The sequence below is a fragment of the Sus scrofa genome, chromosome 14 (genome assembly GCF_054392235.1).
Source record: "Sus scrofa isolate SSC_HxYL_T2T_F1_AM1 chromosome 14, Sscrofa_HxYL_maternal_Yorkshire_Landrace_v2.0, whole genome shotgun sequence".
Taxonomy (NCBI): Eukaryota; Metazoa; Chordata; class Mammalia; order Artiodactyla; family Suidae; genus Sus; species Sus scrofa.
Genome location: NC_139396.1, coordinates 128,425,320 through 128,444,193, shown reverse-complemented (window position 1 = coordinate 128,444,193; position 18,874 = coordinate 128,425,320). Strand labels below are relative to the sequence as shown.

Below are 18,874 nucleotides of genomic sequence, written 5' to 3'. Positions count from 1 at the left end.
TCTAGTCTCAGGACAAGCCTCACCCACCAGAAAGTGGATAAGAGCTGAAGAACAGTGACAGCCTACACAGACCCAGTCCATCTATCAGTAGACCAGCAAGCCTGCTTATCCTTGGTGTCAGCCTGTATATCATCAGTGGACCTCAGTCACAGAATAACCAGAGGCCCACAGCCCTGAGATGCAGCCCATCCATCAGCAGGCCAGCACCAATCCTGAGACCCACTAGGCCTCAACCCTTTCTACCAGTTGGCCTACTCTAGGCTCAGGATCAGCCTCATCCACCAGTGGGCATACACCAGCACCAAGACTGTGATAGCGCTAAAGACTACACACCCAACCCATCTACCTGAAGGCCAGCAGGTAGACACAAGGGACTTGGTGAGCCCAGCCCCACATGCCAGCAGGCCAACACAAGCTTCAGGACACCTAGAACCCAGAGCCTCTTGTGTCAGAAACCAGCCCCACATACAAGCAATCCCATAAGAGCTCTGGTCCCTGGGTCCTATAGACAGACCCCAGGACCTGCCTCTGCCAGCCAGTGGAACAGAACTTGCCCTAGAACCTGGCTTCGCATTCTTGGATCAGTCCTGGGATCTCTTAAATCCTGACTCTGTCCACCAGTGAACCAGCACTATCCCTGAAATGCCTCAGCATTCCACAGTCAACCACTTCATGACTCAGCCTGGCCAACCAGTGACTGGCAGCCTCTGCACAGGGTGGCTACAGGCAACCAACCTGACCAGGGCCAACCAAGACTACCCAGTTGCCCACACCAGTCAGCCCACCAAAACAGCAGGAACAACACAGCCCACATAGGGGTAACTCCTGAGGCATACAGCTCTAGTGATGAGAGGGCAGTGTGTTGCTGGGATACACTGGATGTCTCCCACAAAAGGCCATTTCTCCAAAGTCAAGAAATACATAAAATCTACCAGATAAATAGTCATAAAAGCAACAGGTGATGCAAAAAGATAAAACCATAGAGGAGGAACTAAGTGAAGTAGAGATAAGTCATCTAACCAAGAACGAGTTCAGGGTAATGATCATAAAGATGATGAAAGAACTTGGGCAAAGCATGGATACATGGAGCAAGAAGTTAGTAGTTTTTAACAAGAGTTGGAAACTATAAAGAACAATAAAACAGCTATGAAGACTATAATAACTGACATTAAAAAAAACTAGATGAAAGCATGAGTAGACTAAATGAAAGAGAGGGACAACAGTGAGCTGGAAGACAGAATAGTAGACATTACTGACAACAAACAGAAAAAAGAAGGAAAAGAAATGAGGATAGTTTAAGAGACCTCTGACACCAACTAATCATACTAACATTCATATTACAGTGGTCCCAGAAGGCGAAGAGTGAAGTAAAGGAGCAGAATACATGTTTGAAGAGCTGAAAAGTTCCCTCTTCTGGGATCAATAACAGACATCCAACTCCAGAAAGCACAGAGAGCCCCAAACTTGTCAAACTAAAGAGGAACAAACCAAGATACATTGTCATTAAAATGTCAGAAAAAGATAAAGACAGAAAATTAAATGCAGCAAGAGAAAAGTAACAAGTTACACACAAGGGAACTCCCCTAAGGCTACTGGCTGACTTTTCAACAGAAACTCTTCAGGGCACAAGAGAGTGGCATGATATATTTAAAGTGATGGAAAGGCCAATCCAACAACCAATAATCCTCTACCCAGCGAGGCTCTCATTCAGAACTGAGGGAGAGATCAACAATTTTACAGACACGCAAAGAGAAAAGAATTCAGCACCATCTAACTACCTTCACAAGAAATGTTAAAGAGACTTCTCTAAGGCAAAAGGAGAGGCCAAAACTTGAACAGGAAAATTACAATGGAAAAAGTGCAACAGTCAAGGCAAATACACAATAAAGATATTTTTAAGACAGTGCTGCATTTAAAGAGAAATCATAATTTATGAAAACTGCAATAAGATATCACTAAATGGTTAAAAACATGGGCATCACTACGATTTGCCAGGACTGTAGGCATGGGCCCTGAAAGTAATTCTCAGACATGTCTGTGAGACTGAATATACAAATACAGTTCACTTAAGTGAATACACATGTCATTTGTTTCATGCCCCACAAGGTTCATTCCCACTCTGTCCAAGTAACAAGTATTCCCTGGTGAACTGCTCTGGAATAGACAGCATGCATTTATGCTATAGGAAAAACATCATGCTCCAACTCTTTCAGGACATGACTCAAAACTATTCTTCGTGTTTTTGACTTGAACACAAACAAGGTTCAGGATGGAGAATGATTAAATGACTTTTATATGCACACTGTGTGCACCATCATGGGTATAAACACTGAAAAGGCACAGAACACAAAAGCTCCCTTGGATCTCTTTTTCCTCCTCTTTAAGGCTGAAAACCGTAACTGACCTGAAGGATGTGGCCACCCTGGAAGTGTTTCCAAGGACATCATTGGAGACAGATCAATCTGTTGAGGTCAGAGTTAAAGAATAGAGTCACCCATCACTGGATTTTCCAAACTCCTCCACATGGCAGCAGGCTTCCTCCTGAACTCGGTCCTCAATGCTCCTCTTCCCCATCCCCAAATGCCTCAGCATCATGAGGGAGAAGCATCAGCTTTCCTTCCATGTCTTTGCGTTGCTAAATATGAGTCTTAACGAGAGAGGATACAGAAACTAGGAGGGAGTTCCTAGGGAAGAAGTGAGCTAGCTGACACTTGGCAGCCTTGAAAGTGGACCAAGCTCTGTTGGGGGGAGGGAGAGGGAAACATTTTGAAGTCCCGTATTTCATCCTCCTTACCCCTATTTCCAATGCTGAACATGCACACGGGCACACCCACCACATCCTTTAGCAGCTCTTGCAAGAACTGGGAGATTGCCTCTTTGAGAAAATCCCTCTCCCAGATCAATCAGAGCGTCCTTCACTACTTCATATCCACACAACACCACGGTAGGCTTCATGCCAAAATACAGAGTGTACACAGACCCTAGATTTTTTTTCTTAAAATTTTTATTATACTTGATTTATAATGTTCTGTAAATGTCTGCTGTACAGAAGTGACCCATTCATGCATATATATATATATATATATATATTATATATATATATATAATATATATATATACACACACACAATCTTTTTCACACATTATCCTCCATCATGTTCCATCACAAGGGATTAGATATAGTTGCCTGGATAGGGCCTCATTGCCTAATTATTCCAAATGCAGTAATTTGCATCTACTAATCCCAAACTCCCAGTCCATCCCACTCCTATCCCCTCCCCCTTGGCAACCTCTAGTGTCTTCTCCAAGTCCATGAGTTTCTTTTCCACAGATAGGTTCATTTATGCCAGATGTTAGATTTGGATATAAGTGATAGATATCATATGGTATTTGATTTCTCTTTCTGATTACTTCACTGGTATGAGTCTCTAGCTCCATATGTGTTACTTCATCATTCTTTCAATGGCTAAGACTTACATTGTCTTAACCCATTTATCAGTGGTTGGACATTTAGATTGTTTCCATGTGTTGGCTATTGTGAATAGTGCTGCAATGAACACAGGGGTGCATGTGTCTTTATGAATGAAAGTTTTGTCTGGATATATGCTCATAGTGGGACATCTGGATCATATCATAGTTCCATATTTAGTTTTATGAAGCACCTCCTACTGTTTTCCATAGTGGTTGTACCAATCTCCATTCCTACCAACAGTGTAGGAGGGTTCCCTTTTCTCTACACCCTCAACAACATTTGTTAGTTATAGACTTACCAATGATTGCCATTCTGACTGGTGTGGAGTGGTACCTCACCGTGGTTTTGAATTGCGTTTCTCTAAAGATTAGTGATGGTGAGCATTTTTTCATGCGCCTGTCGGCCATCCATATGTGTTCTTTGGAGAAAAGTCCATTTGAGCTTTCCATCCATTTTTTAGTTGGGTTGTTGGTTCTTTTTGCTGTTGAGTTGTAGGAGCTGTTGGCCCATTTTGGAGACTAAGCCCTTGTCAGTTGCATTGATTGAAAGTGTTTTCTCCCATTCCATAGGTTGTCTTTTTTTTATGCTTTCCTTTGCTTTGCAAAAGCTTGTCTGTTTTATTAGGTCCCATTGGTTTATTATTGTTTTTATTTCTCTTGCCCTGGGAGACTGGCCTAAGAAAACATCTGTAAGGTTGATGTCAGAGATGTTTTTCCTATATTTTCTTCTTACATTTTGATGGTGTCTTGTCTTATGTTTGTCATTAAGCTACTTTTAGTTTATTTTTGTGTATGGTGTGAGGGTGTGTTCCAGTTTCATTGACTTACATGCAGCTGTCCAGTTTTCCCAGCACCACTGGCTGAGGACAATTTTTCCCATTTCATATACTTCCTTCCTTTGTCAAAGCTTAATTGACCATAGGTGTCTCGGTTTATTTCTGGGTTCTCTAATTCTCCTCCATTTAACTGTATGTCTGTTTTTGGACCAATACCACACTGTCTTGATTACTATAGCTTTGTAGTACTGTCTGAAGTCTGGGAGAGTTATGCCTCCTGCTTGGTTTTTTCCCCTCGGGATTGCTTTGGCAATTCTGGGTCTTTTATGGTTCCATATAAATATTTAGTTAGTTCTAGTTCTGTAAACATGTCATGGGTAATTTGATAGGGGTTGCATATCGAATTTGTAGATTGCTTTGGGGACTATAGCCATTTTAATATTAATTCTTCCAATCCAGGAGCATGGAATATCTTTCCATTTCAATGAATCCTCTTTAATTTCCTTGATTCATGTTTCATACTTCTCATCATGTATGTCTTTCACCCCCTTAGTCAGGTTTATTCTTAGGCATTTAATTTGGGGGGGTGAGACTTTTAAAAGTATTGCATTTTTATATTCCTTTCCTAATCTTTCATTGTCAGTAAACAGAAATGCAACCGATTTCTGAATGGTAATCTTGTACCCTGCTACTCTGTTGAATTCATTGATCAGTTCAGGTGGTTTTTGTGTGTACTTAGCGTTTTCTATAGACAGTTATCAGATCATCTGCATAGAGTGACAGTTTTACCTCTTCTCTTCCAATGTGAATACATTTTATTTCTCTTGTTGGTCTGATTGCTGTGGCTAGGACTTCCAATCCTATGTTGAAAAAAAGTGGTGAGAGTGGGCATCCTTGTCTTGTTCCAGATTTTAGTGGGAAGGCTTTCCACTTTTCTGCATTTATTACATTGCCTGAAGGTTTGTCATAAATGGCTGTGATCGTGTTCAGATATGTTCCCTCTACACCCACTTTGATAAGCGTTTTTCTCATGAATGGATGTTGGATTTTGTCAAGTGCTTTTTCTTCACCTCTTGAGATGATCATGTAGTTTTGGCTTTTGTTAAGGTGGTATAGGACATTAATTGATATGCTTATATATTTTGAACCATCTCTATGAAATTGGGGTGAACCCCATTTGGTAGTTGTGTATGATCTTTTTTATATGTTGTTGGATTCAGTGGGTTAAAATTGTGTTGAGAATATTTGCATCTATATTCATCAAAGATATTGGCCTATGATTTTTTTTGGTAGTATCTTTGTCCAGTTTTGGTATCAGGGTGATGGTGGCTTCATAGAATGTCTCTGGGAGGGTTCCATGTTCTTCAACCTTTGGAAAAGTTTTTTTAAAAATGGGTATAAGTTCTTCTTTGTATGTTTGGTAGAAGTCACCTGTTAAGCCATCTGGTCCTGGACTTTTGTTTGTAGGGAGTGTTTTTACTACATACTCAATTTAATTTCTAGTGATCTGTCAGTTCATTTGATCTATTCCTTCCTGATTCAGTTTTGGCAGGCTGCATGTCTTTAGAAAGTTGTGCGTTTCTTCCTGGTTTTCAAATTTGTTGGCATATAATTGTTCATAGTATTCTCTTATGTTTTTTTGTATTTCTGAAGCATCTGTTGAGATTTCTCCTTGTATTATTGTATTCCCATCAAGTTCTCCTTTTCCATCTGTTCGTATTTGTTGTGTGTATTTCAGTGCTCCTATATTAAGGGCACATATATTGATGAATGTAATAGCCTCTTCTTGAATGGATCCCTTGAAGGACATTAAATACTGTCCTTCTTTGTATTTCTCTATGGCCTTTGTTTTAAAGTCTTTTTTTCTGATATGAGTATTGTGATTCCTGCTTTCTTCTCTTTTCCATTTGCATTTAATATCTTTTTGCCATCCCTTCAATTTCAACTCATATGTGTCCTTTGCTCTAAGGTGAGTCTCTTGTAGGCAGCATATTGCAGGCTCTTGTGCTTTTACCCAGCCTGCCACTCTATGTCTTTGGACTGGAGCATTCGGTCCATTGACATTAAGGTAATTATTGATAAATATGTATTTATTGCCATTTTAAATTTGTTTTCCAGTTAATTCTATGTTACTCTTTTGTTCCTTTCTTTTTTTGGTTGTATGATTTCCTTTTATTTTATGCTTGTGTACTTTTTAGTTTTAGTGAATGTATTGTTTGGTTTGAATTGTGGTGGCCCTGTTTTTCAGGTATGTTAATTCTTTCCCATATGTGTTTGCTTTAGCCTGATGGTCATATAGGATCAAGCACATTATTTATTTTTATTTTTATTTTTTTGCCTTTTCTTGAGCTGCTCCCACAACATATGGAGGTTCCCAGGCTAAGGGTCTAATTGTAGCTATAGACAGCAGTCTACCCCAGAGCCACAACAACATGGGATCTGAGGTGTGTCAGCAACCTACACCACAATTCAAGGCAATGCTGGATCCTTAACCCAATGAGCAAGGCCAGGGATAGAATCCACAACCTCGGAGTTCCCGTCTTGGCGCAGTGGTTAACGAATCCGACTAGGAACCATGAGGTCGCGGGTTCGGTCCCTGCCCTTGCTCAGTGGGTTAACGATCCGGCATTGCCGTGAGCTGTGGTGTAGGTTGCAGATGCGGCTCGGATCCTGCGTTGCTGTGGCTCTGGCGTAGGCCGGTGGCTACAGCTCCGATTCAACCCCGAGCCTGGGAACCTCCATATGCCGCAGAAGCGGCCCAAGAGATAGCAACAACAACGACAAAAGACCAAAAAAAAAAAAAAAAAAAGAATCCACAACCTCATGGCTCCTAGTCTGATTCGTTAGCCACTGTGCCATGATGGGAACTCCTCAAACATACTATTTTAAAAAGAGTTTAGATTTTCTTACGTTCATTTTTTTTTTTTTTTGTCTTTTTGCCATTTCTTGGGCCGCTCCCGCGGCATATGGAGGTTCCCAGGCTAGGGGTCTAATCGGAGCTGTAGCTGCCAGCCTATGCCAGAGCCACAGCAACGCAGGATCCGAGCCGCGTCTGCGACCTACACCACAGCTCACGGCAACGCCGGAACCTTGACCCACTGAGCAAGGGCAGGGATCGAACCCGCAACCTCATGGTTCCTAGTCGGATTCGTTAACCACTGTGCCACGACGGGAACTCCAGATTTTCTTACTTTCTTTCCCCATGTTTCATGACTTTAATGTGCTTTTTTTAACATCTGCATGTTTATCCTTTTACAGCAGGTTTTTTTTTTTTCTGTTTAGATCCGCCTCTCCTCCTCCAGCCTTCCCCAGCAATGGTACCTTGCTTCTCATGTGGGCCCAGACCAACTTCTAGGTTCCCTCAGCTCTGGTGCTCCATTCCCCAGCCCTTGGCACACTGCTCCCTACCCCCTCATATTATCTCCACACAGCCAGCCCTAGTTCTGTCCCCAGACCTGAACTCCTCAGCCTCAGTCTCAGAGCCCAGCCCCCTGCAATGGGTCTCAAGCTGTGGTGTCCTTGGAGGTGGTACTGACCATCTGTGCAGCTCTCCATCTGCATTGCCCTCCTCAGTTCAGCTGTTGTACTTTTCTTGGAGGCTTTGAGGTCCCTCCATCTTGGCTGATCCCCCCATCAGTCAGGTGGCTTCCCAGGGCGTGGGTTCCTTTCTTCTTTCACAGGTTCCTCTCAGGAGTTTTAGTCCTGTCCTGATTCCTTTCTCTCTTTTTTTTTCTTCTTTTGTTCTCCACAGTTAGATGGAGGGTTTCTTCCTCTTTCTTTGAGGTTTCAGGTCTTCTGCCAGTGTTCAGTAGATGTTCTGTGCAAATCATTCTACATGTAGATGGATTTTTGATGTGTTTGTGGGAGAAGGAAAATGCCACATCTTACTCCTCTGCTATTTGGACCCTGTAGGGCCATAGACTTTTGAGAGCTGGGAGTGGAGATGCTTATAATAGCAAAAAAAAAAAAAAAAAAAAAAAAAACTATTTGATAATATATTGTACCTGATGCAGAATGTATTACCATGCTACTATTATGTTAATATTCTGCCACATACAGCCTCAAATATTCTGAACTTAATACATAAATATGATGGTAATTATTAGAGCTCCCACTTATGGATGTCCTGTGATGTGCCAGGCTATGGCCTGAGTAACTGGCACACAGATTACAAATTAATTCTCTTATCAGCACCTTTAGCTGGTTTATTTGCTCCATTTATAAATAAGGAAACTGAGGTCAGGGAATTCTATTTCATTTTTAGCATCCCATGCTTACTATAGAGAGGATTCAAAGCTGGTACAGCCCTAAAAAAAAAACAAAAAGAAAAAAACTAAACAAAAACAAAGAAACAAAAATCAGACAATTTGAATGTCCAGGCTAGTTTGAGATCTGCTAGTATTACTAGCACAAAAAGAGAATAAGTGTCATAGAGGCAGTGCCAGGACATGCAGAATTTCATGCAAGAACAATATTGTCCATTCTGTAGCATTCCTAGGGTCCAGACAGCAGCTTCCTGCAGAATCCAAATGAATGCTCTGAACACCAGCTGGACCCTGACTCACCACATCTTTCACCTGAAGAAAACGCACAACTTACATAGGACCTGGCTTCTCTAAGGAAATCTCTACGCACCAAACATGTCACTTACTTTTTACCTTCAGTGCAAAATCTTAGCAAATGGCTATGAATCAAAGAAGGGAAGCAACACTCCCAACTTTTGTCACTTCATTATTTTGATTCTACTATATAAAGACCTAAATGTTGCTCTACTCACAAAACACATTATTTCATTCCTCTATTTATGACAATGACAGTCCCGATAAGCCAAGAGACGTATCAAATTTTACAGGCAGTAATTTGCTTCACAATGACCTACTTCTTACACCTCGCTCACAGGAATATATATTAGTTTTAGAGTTGGGCTTAATTTAATTACCCTTTGCAACACAATGAAGGAGCACAAAACTTAGTTACATTGCTTAAGGACTTGCCAATGTTCTTAACATCTAACTCTAGACTAGTTCCAAGAATGGGAGAGGACTGGGGCAAGGCAGGAGCTTCCCCTTCCCAGAGCTCTGTTTCCAGAGTGGGAGGAGAAGCTACAGGAGAGACAGAGCACCAGGACCACAACCAGAGCCATGATGCCTTCTCTTCTTAAACAGACAAGAAGATGTAAAGAAATGGAAAGACATTCCATGTTCCTGGATTGGAAAAACCAATATTGTGAAAATGGCCATACTACCCAAAGCAATCTACAGATTCAATGCAATCCCTATCAAATGACCCATGACATTTTTCACAGAACTAGAACAAACAATCCAAACATTTACATGGAACCACAAAAGACCCAGAATCGCCAAAGCAATCCTGAGAAACAAAAACCAAGCAGGAGGCATAACTCTCCCAGACTTCAAGGAATACTACAAAGCCACAGTCATCAAAACAGTGTGGTACTGGTATCAAAACAGACAGACAGACCAATGGAACAGAATAGAGAATCCGGAAATAAACCCTGACACCTATGGTCAATTAATCTTTGACAAGGGAGGCAAGAACATCAAATGGGAAAAACACAGTCTATTCAGCAAGCATTGCTGGGAAACCTGGACAGCTGTATGCAAAGCAATGAAACTAGAACACACCCTCACACCATGCACAAAAATAAACTCCAAATGGCTGAAAGACTTAAATATACGACAGGACACCATCAAACTCCTAGAAGAAAACATAGGCAAGACACTCTCTGACATCAACATTATGAATATATTCTCAAGTTAGTATCCCAAAGCAATAGAAATTACAGCAAAAATAAACCCATGGGACCTCATCAAACGGAAAAGCTTTTGCACAGCAAAGGAAACCCAAAAGAAAACAAAAAGACAACTTACAGAAAAAAATAGTTTCAAATGATGCAACCAACAAGGGCTTAATCTCTAGAATATATAAGCAACTTATACAACTCAACAGCAAAAAAACCAATCAATCAATGGAAAAATGGGCAAAAGACCTGAATAGACATTTCTCCAAAGAGGATATACAGATGGCCAACAAACACATGAAAAAATGCTCAACATCGCTGAGTATAAGAGGAATGTGAATCAAAACTACCATGAGATACCACCTCACACCAGTCAGAATGGCCCTCATTAATAAGTCCACAAATAACAAGAGCTGGAGGGGCTGTGGAGAAAAGGGAACCCTCCTGCACTGCTGGTGGGAATGTAAGCTTGTACAGCCACTATGGAGAACAGTTTGGAGATCCCTTAGAAATCTATACATAGAACTTCCATATGACCCCGCAATCCCACTCTTGGGCATCTATCCGGACAAAGCTCTACTTAAAAGAGACACATGCACCCGCATGTTCATTGCACCACTATTCACAATAGCCAGGACATGGAAACAACCCAAATGTCCATCGACAGATGATTGGATTCGGAAGACGTGGTATATATACACAATGGAATACTACTCAGCCATAAAAAAGAATGACATAATGCCATTTGCAGCAACATGGATGGAGCTAGAGAATCTCATCCTGAGTGAAATGAGCCAGAAAGACAAAGACAAATACCATATGATATCACTTATAACTGGAATCGAATATCCAACACAAATGAACATCTCCTCAGAGAAGAAAATCATGGACTTGGAGAAGAGACTTGTGGTTGCCTGATGGGAGGGGGAGGGAGTGGGAGGGATCAGGAGCTTGGGCTTATTAGACACAACTTAGAATAGATCTACAAGGAGATCCTGCTGAATAGCATTGAGAACTTTGTCTAAATACTCATGTTGCAACAGAAGAAAGGGTGGGGGAAAAAACTGTAATGGCAATGTATACATGTAAGGATAACCTGACCCCCTTGCTGTACAGTGGGAAAATTAAAAAAAAAAGAAACCCATAATCTGATCCCACTAAGAAGTTTTAGGAAAGAAATACTTTTTTTTTTGAGTATTGAGCCCAGAAAGATCATATTTAAATGCAAACCAATTAAAATTGCAAAAAAAAAAATAAAACAGACAACTGTGAGCCTGAATTCTAAAGTTTTTAAAACAGTCCCTGCTACCTCAACTTTTGCCCCTCTGATAGAAACAAACCAATCTATTACATCCACTTTGTACTCTATAATGAGTTGATTTTGCTGAAAGTATTGCTCTGAATTGTACACCTGTCTCACTGTTCACAAAATAGTAACGGTAAACAGCGTCCCTGCCTGGACTCAAAGGAACACAGGGTCACAGATTCTCAGGAGAAGAAGTGAAAAGTAGTGATTCTCCCCTCTTCATCACCAAAGAGGCAAAATTTGTTCAGGTAACTGAGGGAAAAGGAAATCTCAAGCATTGCATGGGCAGGGCTTGAGAAACTATGCCCCAGGCCTCCCAACTGCCTCCAGACACAAGGCCTTCTATTGCCTTTTGGAGTCTGTCTTCATCAGAAATGATGAGGTAAAGTACACACCGTGTTAATCAAAACTTTAGAAAATGGAGACCTGATTGAAACTAAGAGATGTTGACTTGGAGTCAGGACTGTAGTATGCCAGATATAGATTCAAGAAAAATTTACCCAACTAATGGCTACCAAAGAGGAAATGTAGGGGCCTCGAGGCATACAGTAGGAGGGTGGGATTAACATATACACACTACTATATATAAAATAGATAAGTAACAAGGGCCTGCTGTGTAGAACAGGGAAATCTCCTCAATATTCTATAATAAATTGTATGGGAAAAGAATCCAAAAAAGAGAGGATACATGTATTAACTGATTCACTTTGCTGTACACCTGAACCTAACACAACATTGTAAGGCAATTACACACCAATACAATTTTAAAATTTCACATATGTGGAATCAAATATACAGAATAAATGAACCTATGTACAGAAAAGAAGCTTACAGACATGGAGAACAGATGTGTGGTGGCCAGGGGAAGGGGGAAGGAGTGGAAGTTTGAGATTGGTAGATGCAAACTATTGCATTTGGAATGGATAGGCAATGAGTTCCTGCTGCATATCTAATCACTTATGATGGAACATGATGCAGGATAATGTGAGAAAAAAGAATGTATATGTATGTATAACCGGGTCACTTTGCTGTACAGCAGAAATTGACAGAACACTGAAAATTAACTAGAATAAAAAATTTTTAAATCTATGGCCCTGTGTGTACTCTGTATTTTGGCATGAAGCCCACCGTGGTACTGTGTGGATATAATGCCATTTGCAGCAACATGGATACCACTAGAGATTTTCTACCAAGTGAAGTAAGTCAGAAACAGAAAGACAAATACCACATGATACCACTTATATGTGTAATCAGAAATATGACACAAATGATCCCATCTACAAAACAGAAACTGACTCACAGACATAAAGAACAAACGTGTGGTTGCCAAGGGGAACGGAGTAAAGAGTGGGATGGACATGGAGTTTGGGGTTGGCAGAGGTCCTACTGTACAGCACAAGGATCTATTGATTTCTTGTTTTCAATTTCATAGGTGTCTGCTGATATTTGGTTTCCTTCTTCTGTGGAATTTTATATAATTTTCCTCCTCTTTCTCTAATTTCCTAAGGTGAACAACATTTTACATTATTGATCTTACCTCTTCTTTCTTTTCTAATATATGAATGCAATCTCTACATTTCCCTCTAAGCACTCCTTTCATCCTATCTCATAAGCTTTGATAAGTTGGATTTTCATTTAATTTCATTCAAAAATATCTTTTAATTCTCTTGAGATTCCCCTTTGACCTAGGTTGATGTAGAAGTGTGCTGTTTTGCCTCAAATATTTGTGGACTTTCCAGCTAATTTTTTAGAGAATACTACAGTTAATGCCAACCAAATGGACAACCTAAAAAGAAATGGATACATTTCTGGAAACATACAATTTTCACAGACTGAATCAGGAAGAAATAGATAATGTGAATAGATGGATCACTAGTAGTGAAACAGAAATTGTACTTTTAAAAAATCTCAGCAAACATAAATTATATAGGAAAATTCTATCAAACATATAAAGAACTAGCACCTATCCTTCCCAAACTATTCCAAAAAGTTGAAGAGGATGGAACACTCCAAAATTCATTCCACATGCCACCATTATGGTGATACAGAAACTATACAAAAAAAACATACCAAAAAGAAACTTACAGCTTGGTATCTCTATGAATATTTTTTTGTCTTGATTTGGCATTTCTAGGGCCCCTTTTGTGGCATATGGAGATTCCCAGGCTTGGGGGCTAATCCGAGCCACATCTGCAACCTACACCACAGCTCACAGCAACGCCAGATCCTTAACCCACTGAGCAAGGCCAGGGATTGAACCCTCAACTTCATGGTTCATAGTCGGATTCGTCAACCACTGAGCCATGACGATGGGAACTCCTCTCTGATGAATATTGATGAAAAAATCCTCAATAAGGTATTAGCAAACTGAATTCTACACTACACAGGAAGCAACATATACCATGACTGGGGAGGGATGGGTGAGGGAGGGCTATTTGTTCCAGGGATGTAAGGATTGTTTAAGGTCTAGAAATCAATTATCATGACATACCACATTAACAAAAGGAAAAATAAAAATCACATGATCATCTCAGTAAATGAGAAAAACAGTTGATAAATTTCAATATCCATTCATGATAAAAAGTCTCATCAAAGAGGAGACAGAGAGAATATATCTCACCATAATAGACAAACATGTATGTCAACATGTATGACAAACCCACAGCTGATGTCATATACAATGGTAAAAAGCTAAAAGATTTTCTGCTAAAATCAGGAACGTGACAAGAACGTCTGTCTTGGGGAGAACCCATTGTGGTGCAGTGGAAATGACTCCAACTAGAAAACATGAGGTTGTGGGTTCAATCCCTGGCCTCACTCAGTGGGTTAAGGATCTGGCGTTGCTGTGAGCTGTGGTGTCAATCAGCAGCTGTAGCTCTGATGGGACCCCTAGCTTGCAACCTCCATATGCCACCAGTGTGGCTGTAAAAAGCAAAAAAAAAAAAAAAAGCAAAAAAAAAAAAAAAGAAAAGAAAAGAAAGAAAGAAAAGAAAAAAAGAAAAGAATGTCTATCTCCACTTCTATTTAACATACTATTGGAATATATTCTCTAGCATCATGAATATCTCTACCCTCACTTATTTCATTTATCCACAGTCTATAATCACTAGACACATTACTGCTGTTATTGTTGCAGATGAACTATTCTGTGAGATGTATTAAGAATAAAAATGAAAATCTTATGTTACCTTCCATCTTCCATTATTTCTTCTGTAATGCTCTTTCTTTGTGTGAATTCGAGTTCTTTACCTGTATTTTTTTGCCTCTCTCTGAAGAAAACTTCTTTTTGATATTTCTGCCAGTCAAGTATTGGAAACAAATCCTCTCAATTTGGTTTGTCTGAGAGTCCTTCTTTCTTGCACTTTTCTTTCTGTCATTTTTACGGCCGCACCTGGGGCATATGGAGGTTGCCAGGCTAGGGGTGGAATCCAAGCTGTAGCTGCCAGCCTACACCACAACCACAGCAATGCTAGATCTGAGCCTCATCTGCAACCTACACCACAGCACAGGGTAATGCTGGATCCTTAACCCACTGACCGAGGCCAGGGATTGAACCTGCAACCTCGAAGATATTAGTCAGAATCATTTCCACTGAGCCAAAATGGGAACTCCAAGAGTCCTTATTTCTCTTCACTTTTGTAGCCACTCCTATGGCCTGCAGAAGTTCCCAGGCCAGGCATCAAACCCAAGCCACAACTGTGACAAGGCTGAGTCTTTAACTGCTAGGTCATCAGGGAACTCCTCTCCTTCACTTTTTTCTTTTTTTGCTTTTTAGGGCCTCACAGGCATAAAGAAATTCCCAGGCTAGGGGTCAAATTGGAGATGCAGCTGCTGCCCTACATCACAGCCAGAGAAACTTGGGATCCAAGCCACATCTACAACCTACACAACAGCTGCAGCAAGGCCACATCTTTAACCCACTGAGTGATGCCAGGGATGGAACCCACATCCTCATGATCCTAGTTGGGTCCATCACTGCTAAGCCATGATGGGAACTCCCTCTCCTTCACTTTTACAGATAATTTCACGGGATACATAAATCAAAGTGGGTGGGAGTTTTTTCCTTTAAATACCTCAAATATCTCACTCTACTCTCTTTCTGCCTTCATTTTGAAGATAATTCCAACATAATTTTTATTCTGTTCCCCTGTACGTAAGATGTTCTCTTCCTCTGGCTGCTTTCATTTCCTTTGTCTGTATATTCTGCATTTGACTATGATGTGCCTACATGTAGACTTTGGGATATTTTTCCTACTTGATGTTCTCTGAGTTTCCTGAATCTGTGGCATAGTGTCTGACATTAATTGTGGGAAACTCTCTGAAATGACTGCTCAAATATTTCTTCTGGAGGTCTCTTTGTCTTGAAACAATCTTTTCCATTGAAGCATTATACCCAGAGAGAACAATACACATGTTCTAAATGTGCAGGTCAACGCACTAACACCAAGGGAATATATCTGTATAACCAAGATACAGGTCATGAAAAAGAATTCCATGATTTTTTTTCATTGTACTGTTATGAACATTTCATTTCCTTCCTGTGTGGTGATCATTTGATTGGTCTGTTACATACCTTCCAATACATGTTTTCTTCATATCTCAATGTATTGCATTTCTCTTAAGTACATACTTAGAAGTAGAACTGCTAGACACACATGTGTTTACCTCCAGTAAAGAATGCCAAAGAATTGTCCACATGGTTGAACCCATTTACAGTTTTACTCAAAAGCCAGGTGCTTTGCTTTCGTGCCTACACATTGTATAATTCTTTTTTCATTTTAACCATTCTAATGGCTCATGAGAATATCTCATTAAAATTTTAACTTGCATTTCCATGAAGCTTAATGTTGCTGAGCACTTCTCAGATGTCCACTGGCAATACTGAGTCTTCATATGGGAACAACTAAGTTATTGTGGATATGAGCCAATAGGTGACTCCACGCCGTGTTTGAACAAATATAAGCATCAGAAAGAAAACAAGGTAGTATGTACAAAGAATTACTTTACTTTGAACAACCTGAAGGTAAATTGCTGACCTTATTCCAAAGACTTGAATTATTTTAGCAGATCTTTTCTTAAAAGAAGGCAAATCACCTACATAACTGTAATAAAACCTTCAAAATCAAGAAAATAATACCTACGCAATAGGATTTTCTAATTCTCATTTCTATTGGTGTTTCAGGGATAAATCCCAAACATACCCTTTATCTCCCAGTTCTCTACACTTCAGAGTTGTCATGAGACTAAAGACTTCACAATGCCAAAGTGTCATAACTCAACACACTGATGTTAAGAAGAAAACAAGGTGATGGGATGTAGAAAGAAAAACAGAATCTGCTAACATCTCCCAAGGATGTTGTTCTTGTTTAGAGAGAAAAGAATAACACTTAGAACACATGATTATAAGTACAAAAGTATACATTAACATTTGCCTGTAAGTTTGAAACACAAAGTAATGAGAATATTTCACATCTTTCGTGTTGACACAAACAAGAGGAATGAATTCTAACTCTTTCTCTTCATTCCTCCCTAATGCTGATCTTCTCACCATTTCTCTACAGGGTAGGGATGCTCTTAGACACAATTCCTCTCATTTTCCAACCCAAACCTCAAGTAACTCTAGATGACACTCAGCAAAAAGAGTTTTTCTGCCCTCTTCCCCTTGCTCCTTCTCTGTTCTTATCACTATGAAGACAAGAAAGGCCTCTTCCGACTCTATTTTCTTTCACTTCTTACCCGCATTACATACAAAAGAAGGAAAGTCTGAGACTGGCTCAGCAAAGTGTGATGCTTTTTATTTAGAAATGCAGAGGACAAACAGCTACATACTGGCTTATATCAATCACTCTACTGTTTCACCCTGATAACACAACACTAACTCAATATTAGGTAACAATGAACACATGTGATAGCCAATCTGAGTGTTACAGAGTATAAAGATAGCACATACATTTGCGCAGTAAAACTCAGGAAACTTTTAATGGAGGTTGGATATTCGCTGGATATTGAGGGAATGTGGAGATACAAGATGGGAGGTCAGAGAGAGCACCCCTGGTAATGAGAAAGGGGTGAACGAAGCCCAGAGGAGGATGAGTTACAGAGAACAGCATCATAGCAGCCGCAAGGTCTGCTCCTCATTATACAGGAATGAAGCGGAGCTGGTATGAGGGTGGCACGTGGCTTAAGCCTCTAGATATAGGGGTGGTGTCGATGTCCTTTAGGTCAATCACAGGTTCCAGGGTAAATTTCTGTAAAATGCTAGTCAGGAATAAAAATAGCTCCATGCGGGCCAGGCTTTCTCCCACACAAACTCGTTTTCCTGAAAATAACACACATAGGGGATTTGACCCCAGAATATTGTTTAGAACTCTCACAGAAAATATGCAATAACTATTTGACAAATAACTGAATAGGAGGAGGTTGGAAGGATGGTTAGAGAGACAGAGGTTGGATATACTCTCGATCCACCAAATAGCTTAAAGGGAACCTTCCATTCAACAAATATTTATTGCATTCAGCTCTATGTCAACCACTTCATTACATATTCCCACATTATAATTGTTCTTTTCCATTTCCAGTTTCTATCCGACTTTGCAGAAACACCTGCACTCTGCTTGTCCAGGTGGGTTGAGAGGAAAAGAACTGAAAGGAGGGACCTCATGTATCTGTATTTTCCTTTCCACCTCTGGCACCAAATTCAGCCAAAGATTTTTCCTTCATGTACTTGCAAAAGCACGTGGCTAAATGTGTCACACTCCCACTGGAAAATAGTCAATGTCTCTCTCCCACCTGTTTCATGAGATGAGGTCCAGATGGGTTGAACTGGCCCTCCATACTTTGTTCCCAGTCTAATGTTCCATATCATTCCTTCCATTCTTCAGTGCTATGCTACTGTACCGTCTACTCCCAGGGCTTGCCATATCCAGGCATTTAAAAAATTAAAGTACATTTGATTTACAAAGTGGTGTTAATTCCTGGTAAACAGCAAAGTTATTCAGTTTTATGTTGATCTATATACGTATTGATATAAAACTGAATATGTACAAAATATATATTCTTTTTCACAGTCCTTTCCATTATGGTTTATTATAGGATATTGATTAGAGTTCCCTGTGCTACACAGTAGGACTTCACTGTATATCTATTTTGTATAGAGTCATTTGCATCTGTAAATGCCAAACCCCACACTTACCCAACCCCACCCCATTTTCTCTTTGGTGACCATATGTTTGTATTCTATGTTTATGAGTCTATCTCTGTTTTACAATTAAGTCCATTTGTACCACATTTTAGACTACACATTTAAGTGGTATTAAATGGTATCTGTCTTGCTCTTTCTGGCTTACTCACTTAGTATGATAAGTTCTAAGTTCATCCATGTTGCTACAAATGGCATGATTTCATTCTGTTTTTATAGCAGGGTAATATTCCATTGGGTATATATGCTGCCACACTTTCTCTAACCATTGTGAATGCACATTTAGGTTGCTTCCATGTCTTGGCTGTTGCAAAGAGTAGTGCTATGAAGACTGGAGTGCATTTATCTTTTTGAATTAGAGT

The 18,874-nt window shown here is 40.1% G+C and overlaps 1 protein-coding gene across 1 annotated transcript in view; it reads right to left on the bottom strand.

Moving 5' to 3' along the window:
- Positions 1–17,088: 17,088 nt before the first annotated feature.
- The window catches only part of CYP2C293 (cytochrome P450 family 2 subfamily C member 293), a 38,081-nt gene continuing 36,295 nt past the window's right edge, over positions 17,089–18,874 (bottom strand). Inside the window, exon 9 of the mRNA XM_021074020.2 lies at positions 17,089–17,633. Coding sequence (XP_020929679.2) covers positions 17,452–17,633 — 182 coding nt within the window. The 3' untranslated portion in view covers positions 17,089–17,451. The remainder of the gene's footprint in view (positions 17,634–18,874) is intronic.